This window comes from Gavialis gangeticus, unplaced genomic scaffold, assembly GCF_001723915.1.
Source record: "Gavialis gangeticus isolate Ggan-Ray unplaced genomic scaffold, GavGan_comp1, whole genome shotgun sequence".
Lineage (NCBI taxonomy): Eukaryota > Metazoa > Chordata > Crocodylia > Gavialidae > Gavialis > Gavialis gangeticus.
This window is the reverse complement of record NW_017729025.1, coordinates 16,514,611-16,527,759: the sequence shown is the minus strand read 5'-3', so window position 1 is coordinate 16,527,759 and position 13,149 is coordinate 16,514,611. Positions and strand designations below refer to the sequence as shown.

The following is a 13,149-nucleotide window of genomic DNA, read 5'->3' as shown; positions in this document are numbered from 1 at the left end:
AATCTGCTGTGATAGCAGCATTTTTTTTGGCCAGCTGATTTATTCATCGCCAGTTTGTACCCATTTGCTGTATTGTCAGTGTTGCCCCTTTGTTTAACTAGCTTGTCTCCTTTTATGATGCGTTTACTTCCTAAAACCATCATATCCCCTTTCATTCCAAGTAATACTGCACTAAACAAGTACAAATCTTTTTTTGTCTTTTCTCATAAAATAGTCTTTCTGTTTACCTCATCTTACCCTTGTTTGCACCTGCTGTGAGGTGCCAAGCAAGAGCTCTGCTCCAGTGCTCTTTAGTAGTAGGTCTCCAGCTGACAAACCTGTTGTAGTTTAGTGGCTTTGGGGTATAGGAGCATTGGAGGAGCAGAAGGAAGTGAGTGAGGTTTAGATTGAGTGGAGATGCCAGAGTGCGGAGGTGTGCGGTTCTTCCTGTGGCTTGTTAGTGTAGAGTTTCCATGCTACTAATTACAGTAGGTTTGTTGGGCGAAGAGGGCAAAGAAGCATTAGTCCCTGAATTACTTTTCCTTCTCTTGTGCATAGCCCAGCTTGCGTTCTTATGGAAAACAATGAATTTGATAAGGCTGTTGTGGAGAATGCCAATGCTGGCTGGGAGCTGAACATCTACATGAATAGTCAGAGGCTGAGGCACAAAGCACAACCCATCTACCTGGGCATGATGCCAGACCAGACATTGAGCTGCCATGAATATTTGAAAAAGACAGTAATGAAAGTTAAGACACACAACAACCTCCTTAACAAGTTGGCTGGGTCATCATGGGGCACAAGAGCCTCAACCCTAAGGCTGTCAGCTCTTGTCATCTTGTATTCTGTGGCAGAGTACTGTGCACCAGTCTGGAACTGGTCATCACATGTCAGACTCATTGATGTGCAGCTACGTTCAACGATGCACATCATCTTGGGAACTCCCCGTGGGAGGCACATCCAGGCCTAGGGTCAGTGAGGACCTAATCAGGGAACTTCTGGAGGGACTGGACACAGATCAGCAGGTCCTGACCATCTCCACCCCAGGGTGCTGAGGGAACTAGCAGAGGTTATTGCAGGACCTCTGGCACAGCTTTACGAGCACTCGTGGTACTCTGGCAATGTGGTTCCCATTTTCAAAAAAGGGAGGAAGGATGACCCAGGAAACTATAGGCCCGTTAGTCTTACCTTGATCCTGGGTAAGCTTTTTGAGAGAATTATCCTGGCGCATGTCCACAAGGGGCCAGCAGGGGAGACTGTGCTTAGGGGCAACCAACATGGGTTCATTAGAGGCAGATCCTGTCAGACCAACCTGGTGGCCTTCTATGACCAGGTCACCAAATCTCTGGATAGAGGTGTCATGGTGGATATAGTCTTTCTGGAGTTTAGGAAGGCCTTTGCCACAGTCTTTCACCCCATTCTCATTAAAAAACTAGGACACTGTGGTGTCGATGCCTGAACAGTGAGATGGGTTGCAAATTGGCTGGAGGGCCACACCCAGAGAGTGGTGGTGGATGGGACTTACTCGACCTGGAGGGATGTGGGCAGTGGGGGTCCCTCAGGGCTCAGTCCTCAGGACCGCACTGTTCAACATCTTCATCAGTGACTTGGACGAGGGGTAAAAAGCACCCTGTTCAAATTTACAGATTGCACTAAGATGTGGGGAGAAGTGGGCACGCTAGAAGGAAGGAATAGGCTGCAGTCGGATCTGGACAGGCTACAGGGTTGGGCAGAAGAGAACAGGATGGGATTCAACACTGACAAGTGCAAGGTACTGCACCTGGGGAGGAAGAACCAGCAGCATACCTACAGGCTGGGGAACTCCCTTCTCGGCAGAAGAGGATCTAGGAATCATTATTGAGGCCAATACGAACATGGGCTGACAGTGTGCTGATGCAGTCAGAAAGGCAAACCAAACCTTGTCATGTATCCACAGATGCATCTCAAGCAGCTCCAAGGAGGTGATCCTCCCCTTCTGTGACACTGGTTAGGAATTGGAGTACTGTGTCCAGGTCTGGGTGCTGCACTTCAGGAGGGATGTGGACAACATGGAGAGGGTCCAGAGGAGGGCCACTCGCATGATCGGGGCAGCAGGGCAGGCCCTCCGAGGTGAGGCTATGGGACCTAAACCTGTTCAGCCTCCACAAGAGAAGGCTGAGGGGGGATCTAGTGGCCATTTACAAACCAGTTGGGGGAGACCAGCAGACACTGGGGGGGAGTCCCTGTGCCTGCTGTGCCCAGGTGTGACAAGAAATAATGGTCACAACCTGGCAGAGGGTAGATTCAGACTCGATATCAGGAGGCACTACTTCGTTGTCAGGGTGGCTTTGTTTGGAAAAGATGGTTATAGCTGACCAGAGTTTTGAGTATTTAATTTGTGGGTGGGGAGCTGCTGTTGGTACATTTTGAAATCTGAGAGGCCATGAATATTTGTGGACACACCAAGATTGTCAAATTGACTTGATGTTGCTTTACTGAGGCAATGGTTTGTTAAGTCAGCAGCTGCATAGTGATATCCTCTGTTTTGATGTCTAATACAAGCATTTTGTCCAGACCATGACTGGCTGTGTGTATTGGATAAGAAGTGACCTCTGAAAGCCCTAGGGAAGCAAATGAGAAACACTGGATTTCCTCATTAAATGAGAACAGTAAGTGCTTATTTTATGTGGTACTGTGAGCATCTTATAAAATGGTTAAGGTACTAACATTAATATAGTATTGAAAAATGTATATACTTAATTTCAAAATGTAGTGCGAGAATACTAAGATCACATTGGTATATGGAAGGTGATATATATATTAATTTCTTAGCAGTTTTTTTCAATGGGAAATGTGAACAGTAGGAACTAATTTTAATTTCATGGTTGCATGAATGTTAACGCATCATAATTTCGCATTTAGAAGTGTGAGCTCTGGGAACACAAAGTACTAAATACTGGCATTCAAGTACTTCCTTGAAGTCCTGGAAAGAAAAATATTTTACCGCATTTCAGATATTTTGGAAACGTTGTGGTACCAAGGGCTACTTTTACCACTGTACTTAAGTTGCATTAGATCCGTTTTTCCCCTAGTTGTTTCTAATTTTAGACTGAAACTTCCTGTGTTTGCTTAGACTTGGAGGCAGTGTTTGAGATACTTCTGGGAAATGTCTGAATAGGTTCCTGAAATTATCTTTTTGCTAGTTTCTGATTTATTCAATTGGAAATTTTGTGTATTTGTAATCAGAATTACTCAATTCCCTTGTTTCCTTATGGGATACTTGCTCAACCTAAAATGCCCTTGCAAGTCAGAACTCTTGAAGCACTTTATAAAATCTTAGTCTCGCAAGGATTCGTAAAGCATTTTCAAATTTTCAAAGATCTTGGGGAATACAGTGTTACTGGCTGGATGTTACTTGCAGTCTGTAGCTACTGAATGTGGAATGATGAATATAGAGTCGGGCACACAAGGTTCTGTTTAAAACAGTCATGGACTTTGTGATGGTTTGAAAATAAGGATTGCTGTGAACAAAGTAAATAAATATTGTCTCTATTTGACAAATGAGGAAAATAGCCTAGGAGGTTGTGACTTGTAAATCCATTATACCAAAATAGGTTCCCCAGGTCATGGTGTGGTTCAGATCCAAGGAAACAACCAGGCAAATAACTTGACTTCTGTCTTGCAAAGCTATAAAATGGCAGTCTCTGGAGTTACCGTTTTTCTGGCCCCATGCCAAATGCAAAGCTGGCACTCTTAATGGCATTCCCATTTGTTCAAGTGGGGAGGCGTGTGAGTAAGGGACAGTTCATGGAACCAGATGGATCTGCTGTTGGATCAGTAATATTCAGCCCTGCCTTCTGCCTGATGTTTTAATATACTGCCTTCATATTAAGGAAGGACATTTGAACAGGGGATATTCATTCTGCAGCAGTATCTAGCAGGGTGATGTACCTTATAGGAACGTTTCTGTGATGCTTCTGAAAAGGGTGCTGGTAACTTTACAGATGTAACACATCTATGGGCCTTGATGCACCATTGTGACTTCTGTTTGTTGCAAAAGCCCGTGCTATGAACTGCCTCTTAACTTTGTCCTCACACCATGCGTCTGACCTGTTCTCCAGGGATCCTCTCTCACATGATAGATTATGGCATCACTTTCGCATCTTGTCCTAAAACTTATTTTTTCCAGTAGCTTTATAAACCCCCTAGTTCTTTCACCTCAGTGGGATTTTAACTACAGGACTTCATATCCTACGGAAAGTAGAAGCAGCCTACTTAAATCTGCCTTTCCAGTCCCTTGCTTTTTGTAGCTTATTTGCCATCTTTCACTTACACGTTGTCTAATTTGTAAGCTGTTTAGAGCTGGACCCATTTTTCTCCAGTTATTTGCAAAGCAAGCTGGCACTCATATGCTAAGCATTGTTTGTCTGTGCTTTCTTGTAATGATTAGTCACCTTGGTTGATCCATCATATTTTCTCCATAGATAATGCTGTTCTGAGAGGTTCCAGAATGCATGATATTGTAAGTGGAAGTATACCAATGTATTCTTCCAAACCAGTCCTGTTTTTGCTGTGTTTATTATGAAGTGCAAACAGCACATAAACTACTGACATGGACCTCTTTCTTGTTGGTTTATTTTTTCTTTTTAATATTTCATTTTATTTTTTCATGAACTTTCAAATATTGTGAAGGTGTGGGAGGAGGGAGAGAGTCTGTTTGCTTTAGTTAGAATAGGAAAGAACTGTGCAAGAGTCCAAGATTCCACATATAGTTATTCAAACGTCTTGCTATTTTTGGTTTTTGACCTCTGGTGAGCTGAATGCCGGATCTGCAGGTTGTTTTCATTTTTAATAGATGCTTCTATCCACCCACTACTAAGTTACTCTTACATGCTGATTAAATCTTTGACACAAACAGCCCATTTCTCCCACTTTTTCTACTGCATTTTTCAGAGATGTAATTTAATTTGTTTCTATACATTGTTGCAATGACATTCCCTTTTGGGAACAAGAGAAATGTTGCAGAATCACACAAATCCCATGAGCCATCCTAAAAGGAGGAAGAATGTACTTTATGAATCACTGGGTTATTTTTTGAAAATCTTGTTGGATTAAAATGACGCAGATCTTTGGTCTTTATCTTGGGAAGTGCTGTTTATAACTATCATGCCAAGCACAGAATATTATAATATATATTCAGGCAACATTAAATGTTAGGCCTTCAAAAGTAATAAATACTAATGCATATCTTCTAAAATGCTTATAAGATCTTTAGAACTTAGATGGTACCTACCCCAGGCACTTTGCAACTCTGCTTCTTTAAAAGTGTGAGGCAAAACCACAAGCAAACCACACCATAAATCAGTGATAAATGAGTAAACGTGTGTATGAAACAATTAACCACTTCCTATCTAGGATTGTCCCCAGAAGGGCCGATCCATCCCTTCTGTCTTGCAAGAGCTAGGTAAAGGGAGAGCTGTACGTAATACTCTGAGATGCAACAAATTTAGACTGGCAGGTTTACAGGCACCAAAAGGCTTGTTGTGTTTTTCCTGCAAGGTGCTTTCACTCTCAAACATGGGAAACTCCAGCCTGAATGCTTTTGCTGATTTGGGGAATGGGTGTCCCAGGTAGGCAAGCCTCAGAACATTTAAGGCTTTAGAAGTTAAAACAAATGGCTTAATGTGCTCCCAGAAATCTCTAAACACAGCCTGTGAAATGCTGTCAGAAAGTATTTGTGGTGAGATACTACTCCAGGTTAGCTCTTAAATCCATCTCAAAGCTGAAGTGGGTGCAGAATGGAGCCAACCTACTATTTAAACAGACACTAAGTAGTTTGATTAGGATGTGACAAAGGCAGAGAGAGTGGTAGGAAGGGGCCGCATCCAATGAAAATGAGTGCATTCTGACCAGCTACGCACAAAAACAAACTGTGCAGCTGTTGCTGTAACTGAGTCATTCAGCAGTAATTGGAATCCAGTAGGATGCAGATTGCAAGGAACAAATCATGGGGAAACAGTATGAGCCAGATGGGATGATATCATCTGTATAATAATGTTCCATTTCCTCTTCTCTGTTCATCAACATCACCTGTGTTTTGCCTGCATTGAGGCTCAGTTTACTCTTCAAAATCAGATGTTCCATCTCACTAAGGGCAATTATTTTGGACGGAGGGTCTCTTACTAAGTTTTGGCAAGTCATCGAGGGCCGCATGACAGATAGCCACAGGCAGATTAATATTAATTTTATAAATTTTTTTATGGGCCCTGTGGGCCGGATAGAATGTCCTGGCTGGCCACATTTGGCTTGCAGGCCGCATTTTGCCCGCCCCTGCATTAAGACATGGCACCATCTGAATTTGAATAGAAAAGAAAAGCACAAGGATGGACTTTATCTGCACATTGAAGACCTTGTATCCAATCCAGAACCCTGCATAAGACTACACCGGGCAAAGATGATTAACTGCCCAGCTTTACCTCTGGGATTTTACTGGAGGTGGGAACAAAGCAGTTGAAGAGCAACATTGTTGCAACTGTTCTTTGTGAGGTCTGTACTCTGTAATCAACTATATCAAAAACAGTTTATCACATTGGTTGGATACTTTGTTCCTCTTCAATCCTGGGGGGGATCCTGGTTTTCTGTTTAAAAATCACAAATTCTCTTGATTAAAACCCCCCAAATCCCCATTTTTCTGTGATTAAAATGAAACACCACTATATATCTATCTATAGATAGATATAGATAAGAGGTATCAGTTGAACACAATGTTTTATTGATATATTTACAATTTTAAAGCAGTTTGGAAGCCTACTAGTGCCTCAATCACTATAATAAAGTAAATTCTAAATGCTTATACATTTTTGGCATATAAGTATTTTTATCATGGAAAATCAAACCTCCCCGTTTCCTTCGCTTACCAGAATGCAGGTCTAGCTGCAGGTCTCCCGTTCCCCCTCCCCCCCAACTCATTCCCCCCTTCCAGCTGGTTTGCAGCACTGATATGCTGGTGCCCCGGACATGCCATTGCCCCTCACCACCCACAGCCTCCTGCCCCCCAGATCTGCCAGAGAGGGCCCCCAGCTGCCAGGGCTACAGGGCTGGGGACCCAGGTCTGCAGCTCCCTGCCCCGCCCCCAGCAGTACCTGAGCCCAAGCTGCAGAGCTTAGCTCCCCCTCCCACAAGTGGCATGGCTGGAGCAGAGCCTGTGGTGGGGGCAGGTGCAGGCTGCCTGTTGTGGGCTTGGGCTCTCTGCTCTGCTGCCCTCCCCTCAGGGCCTCTGCAGTTGGGCAGAGTGGGGCCAGGTAGGGAAACTCATTGCCTCAGCTGGGAGCTCCGCACTGACATGCAAAACTCATATAATTTGCTGGCAGCAGCAGCCTGCTGTCATCCTGCGTGCAGATCTGGGGGCTCGTGCCCCCCAGGAAGGCTGCGGGGCTGTGCTGGACTCTTCTTCGGGGACACAGGCCCCTGGATCTGCACGTGGGATTCATCGATTCATAGACACCAGGGCTGGAGGGGACCTCGGAAGATCATTGAGTCCAGTCCCCTGCCCCAGGGTCGGGAAGTCAGCAGGGATCATAGGATCCCAGCAAGATAAACATCCAAAGATCTCGAAGGTGTTCAAAGTAGGTGCTTGAACCACTTTCAGCGGCAGTATATTCCAAACCTTGGGGGCTCGGACAGTAAAGAAGTTCTTCCTTATGTCCAGCCTGAAACGGTCATGGAGGAGTTTGTGACCGTTCGAGTTTGTAAACTTATAGGTGGCCACCAGATCACCCCTGAGCCTGCGCTTTTCCAGGCTGAAGAGTCGCGTAGCTCTCAGCTTTTCATTGTAAGGTCTGTTTTCCTGACCTCTTGTCGTGCACATGGCTCTCTGCACTCTCTCAAGCTTCTCCACGATCACCCTCATGTCCTCGGGTGTGGACACTTTACCCCAGAGTTCGGTGTTGTCGGCGAACTTGGCCAGTCCACTTCTGACACCCATGTCTACATCATTAATGAAAATGTTAAATAATATAGGCCCTAGGACAGAGCTTTGAGGGACCCCACTGGCCACAGCGCACCACGATGATTGACTTCCGTCAACGATTGATGACAGTAGGCTGCTGCTGCCAGCTGGAGCCAGCACCAGCACCCAAGTCTGCCTGGCACAGCCCATGCCAAGCACCAGGAAGCCTGGTGCTGCCACTGGCCCCAGCCGGCAGCAGCAGCATACTATCATCCCATGCGTGTATCCGGGGCCTGCGCTGCAGCAAGCCCAGCTTCAAAACCGAAAACGTTTCGAGTGCCCTTGTTTCATTTTGATTTCACTGTTTTGAGCTCAAAACGTGTCACCCATTGAAATTTCGCTGGAACTCTGCCAGCCTACAGGGGGAAATGCACCATTTCGTGCATTTTTCTCCTTTAAAGGAGAAAATCTGGGTTTTCCTCTTTAAAATGAGAAAAAATGGGTTTTATCAGATTTTTCTGTGGTGAACGGGGAAAAACCCGGATTCCTGTTGATCACCACAAATAACTACTGTGCCATGCTCAGGTTGACCTAGGGACAGGAAATCTGAGGCAGCTGGGTTCTGTGAGTACAGGAGACCCTTGGGGAATACGTTCTCAAGATATCCGTGAATAAGGCACTGCGTTTATGAATGCAGTGTCCCCAGTGGCTGGGGTTGGGGTGGGGGGGGGCACGGCTGCATTGGCAGGAGCACGGTGGTGGCAGCGGGAGCCCAGCGGTGGCAAGCATGGAGCTCCCGAGGAGCTCCTGTAAGTGTATTTAAGATGCAGGTTCGGCATTCACGAATAGTTGAAACCACGAATGACAAACCTGAAAATAGCGAGGGTCCCGCAAACACAGAGGGTTTCCTGTACTCCCCAGCTACAATGTTCTCAGTAATCTTAACTGCAAGGGTCAGATCAGAAGCATAGTTGTGAATAGCTATAGTATTGTGGTCAAGAGACATGTTTGTTAAATAGAAGTTGACAGCTACCCTTCTGAAGGGAGACACTGACCGTTTTTGTTGGGGTCAGTCACTATCTGCCAGTAAAGTTGTGGTTCTGAAGCACAGGCTGAGTTATGAAATGCCACTAGTATATCAGGTCTTAGTGATTAAGAATTATTGTTCAGTCTCCTGCTTCCACAGAAACAAACAGTGTAGTCCAAATCTTGGTATTATATAGGGAATATATATATTTTTAACTTGATGGTCTCAATACCTGAAGAGTTATATGGGTTTATTAGTAATATTCACATAATCCCATTAGGAACATGAAGTGAGCAGGAAGAAAACACCTAACCTGTTGGGTACTTCTGAAAATCCTATAAGGTAAATGTCTGCATCTCTAGGCACCTAAATATATTTGTACAGCTGGTCCTAACATCAACATACTGCCATGCATCAGTTTGGAGAGCTATAAAGTGAACTTAGCAGGTTATGGTAATAACTATAGCGTCCTCCTGGTTGTCAGGAACATGGTTTTCATAGTTATGTGAATAAGTCAGTTTGACTAGGATGATTTGCAAATGATTCACACAGAACATTTGAGCATTATTGGCTTAGTTGAAATATAATTATTACCTTGAGAATACACCTTACCAAAATGGAGCAGGGTATACTGTTTATACTTTCACTTTATTTTCTTACATATAGGAAGTTACTATAGATTATAATATAAGCAGAATTTATTTTTATGCATTGTGGTCTATTATGCAATATGTTGTTTCAGAGCTTTTTAAGAGCTTCTATTTTAAATTTTGTTGTTTTTAATTTTAAAATATTTTGAATTTTATTTATTCCAGAGTTTCCCTGTCTTTGAATGCAGCCATGGAGATGATTGAGGAACAGTTTGGTAGTCTACACATTGCAAAACGTTGTGCACTAACTGAAGACCCCACTTATCTGCTGGATATAGATATTTCAAAACCTGTTCAGGCAGAAAGAAGTTGCTTAGTTGCTGTTTCATGTTCCAACAAATCAATTAAAATATATAACAGAGAAACATTAAACTTGCTACGGGGGTACAGTGGCCAGCCTGGAACACTCAGTGGAGTCAGGTTTGCCCATATGAGTGACAGTATATTGTTTTCAGCATGTGGTGATGGTACAATCAAATGTTGGGATGTTCGCTTAGCTACTCAAGAAGCTGCACAGTTATTCAGGGGTTATCCTTCAAATGTTTTTATCAGCTTTGATATTAATTGCAATGATCTCATAATTTGTGCTGGTACAGAAAAAACTGAAGAGGATGCATTCATGGTGTTTTGGGATGCAAGAGGAAATACAAACAATGTATGTGCAGCTAAAGAACCCTTGGGAATCTATTCCGAGACTCATAATGATGATATAACAAAAATTTGCTTCCATCCTACCAAACCTAATTTGTTGGTCTCTGGGTCAACTGATGGATTGGTTAATGTATTCGATATTAACAAGGACAATGAAGATGATGCTTTGATTTCAACTTGCAATTCAGATTCGTCAGTAAGTTCCGTTGGTTGGTCTGGAAAAGATTATAAACAGATATTTTGCTTAACATATGATGAAGGATTTTGTTGGTGGGATCTTGCTCAATTAGATACTGAAGAGCCAATCACATTGTTGCATAGTGTGGATGTCAGGGAAGCGGTCCGCACTGAAAATAGCAGCTTAAACTATCTGATAGGTGGCTTCTACCATGAAAAGGCAGACAAACTGTTTATTGTTGGAGGAATGTTAATGGGAAACATTCACCTAATAAGTTGTGGCATTGATGGACTGAACCTTGTGGGTATCCTTCATGGAGGGCACTCTGCAACAGTTCGCTCTTTCTACTGGAACATGACAGATAATTCTTTGTTGACTGGCGGAGAGGATGCACAGCTGTTGCTGTGGAAACCTGGAGCTGTGGAAAAGTCCCTTGCAAAGAGGTCATCTATGAAAATTGCTTCCTCTGTTCAGAAACGAGTGAAAGTTCACAACAACACTCTCAAAGCCAAGAAAAAGTAAAATTACAAAAACAAATATCTTGTCTTTGTAAATATGTTTTATTCTAAGCAATATTTTGCATATTGACATCTTTTTGAATTTTATTTGGTGAGTTATATGAAGAATACCATTGAATAGGTAAATTCTATGCAGGAGCAAACCTTAGTCGTCATATTAATAACTGCTTTAAAAGTTACTGACACTTGTCTAAAATGAGTAAATGTTTTCTGTCAACGCATTGAACAAACTCTGTCTTAAAAAGTTTTATATTAGATCATGTTATTAACAGTATTGGCACAGACTTGAATCATCATAAAAAACTGATTTGCGTAATTTATGTTCCTGTTGCAATGAAATCTCTTATCAGGTTTTAAAAGCTTTTGAATTTCTAGTCAAATCTTTTTACTTCCTCAGAGAATGTAATGAATGAAAGTGTCATTAAAGACCATAGTGTTCCTTAAAGCGTAGAGAAATTCCTGATGGAGCAGACAATGAGTATTGTTTGACATTATTATCTCACTGTATAATGTCAAATGTAAATAGCAGTAAACATGCTGTTTTAAAAAATAGCCCAAATATAGCCTATTTCTTAGATCACATTTTCATGATACTAATAGGAACTGTAGGCTTATTTTACACTAACGCAGTGTGTCAAACTGATAGTATTGGACATACTCTCTGTACTCTGAACCACCATTGACAGTACGTGCTGCTCCATACTAGGTACATCTACACGAGACACTTTACTGTGCAACAGAGCAAAGTACTGCATAGTAAGCATCTGCGTCTACATGTGTAGACCTTTGCTGTGTAGCAGTTTGCTCTGCTTGGCTGTTAATTTGCTACCTGCAACTGCAAACAGCAAATTAACTGCTGAGTAATTACTGCACAGTAAGTCACACAGACAGCTGACCATGAGCAAATTTGCTCCCAGTCAGGCATGCAGCAAGGGGCGATAGATTGCTCTCTGCCCCCTGGAGCTGCCTGCTGTTGGGGCGGGCTCCACCACTTGAGTCTGGGTAGGGACAACGTCCCCCTGTCGTGGCAGCTCTCACTCCACAATTGGGGAGTCGGGGCTAGAATCTCCCTGCATGGGGATAGTTACCTGGCCAGCCTGGAGCTGGCTGGGATGTGCTCCTGACTGGGATGGTTCCTGGCCAGCCCTGGGCTGCACAGGGAAGTCTGTACATGCAGCCTGAAGGTGGCTGGGGACTGTCCCACTTTGGCCAGGGGTAGGTCCCAGGTCCGCAGATCTTTCCCAGCCCCCTGCTCAGCTGGGGGCTCACTGCTAGCTGCCCCACTGATGAATCAGGGTAGGGGGCTGGCACCTACCCCTCCCCCACAGCTCCTTCCAAGACCTGTGCCCCTGATGCTAGGGATGGGAGCTCCCTGCTGCTGGGGCAGGGGGACATTGTCCCTGCCCAGGTTCTACCGCTGGAGCCTGCCCAGCAGTTGTCTCCTGGCACCTTGTTCCCTGCCAGACCCTGGGGGAGCATCCACTGGCTGGGGCAGGAGCAGACTGCTGCCAGGAGCAGCAAATCTGTTCCCAAATGGGTGCACGTGTAGATGCCTTCCCAGGGTGGACTTACTGCTCAAATTACTCTGGAGTGTACCCAGCAAGGTTCCCTCTAAGGTGTGTGCATGTGCGGCCACACACACAAAAAAATCCTGCTGCACATTAGCTTTGTAATGCTGCACACCTGCCTGGAGAGAAGCTGGGCTGCGGCTTCCTAGAAACCTGGAGCACGATGGAGGCACTGGGACTGGCAGTAAGTTACCACTCGGCTTCACTCCACTCCTCACCACGCTGGCATCTCCGTGGGGAGAGAGAGCAGTGGGGGCAGGCAGTGGCTCCTCCCCAAGGCAAGGTGGGGGTGGGGATGGGCTGGGGCTAGGGGTGAGTCGGGCTCTGCTGGCTCCAGGTAACTGCTCCGCTCTCCAGCCCCTTCGAACGAGCTCTGCCGAGCTCCAATGCCATGTGCCTCCTCGCTGCCTGGTCTGTCCAGTGGCAGCACGCACAAGGCTCCATGCTGGTTTCAAAGGCTGTGGAGGCACAGAGGCAGTGTGGATCATTTTTGACAGTGATGAAATCTGCCAGATAGGGAAGACCAGGCATACCTTCAGGGTTTCACACTACCTGAGAGCTTTACAGAGTATATTAAATGATGTGATTTATGTCTGTCACATGAAATCCATTCTCTTGCATGCTCTCCTCAGGTGGAGAATTATACATAAA

At 44.5% G+C, this 13,149-nt stretch overlaps 1 protein-coding gene across 2 annotated transcripts in view; it reads left to right on the top strand.

The window, feature by feature from the left end:
• WDR89 (WD repeat domain 89) overlaps window positions 1–11,512 on the top strand; it is a 26,050-nt gene extending 14,538 nt beyond the window's left edge. For both annotated transcript variants that reach the window (XM_019518443.1, XM_019518444.1), the window contains exon 3: window positions 9,749–11,512. In XM_019518443.1, the coding sequence (XP_019373988.1) occupies window positions 9,774–10,934 (1,161 nt within the window). In that variant the 5' untranslated portion in view covers window positions 9,749–9,773 and the 3' untranslated portion in view covers window positions 10,935–11,512. The remainder of the gene's footprint in view (window positions 1–9,748) is intronic.
• Window positions 11,513–13,149: the final 1,637 nt, after the last annotated feature.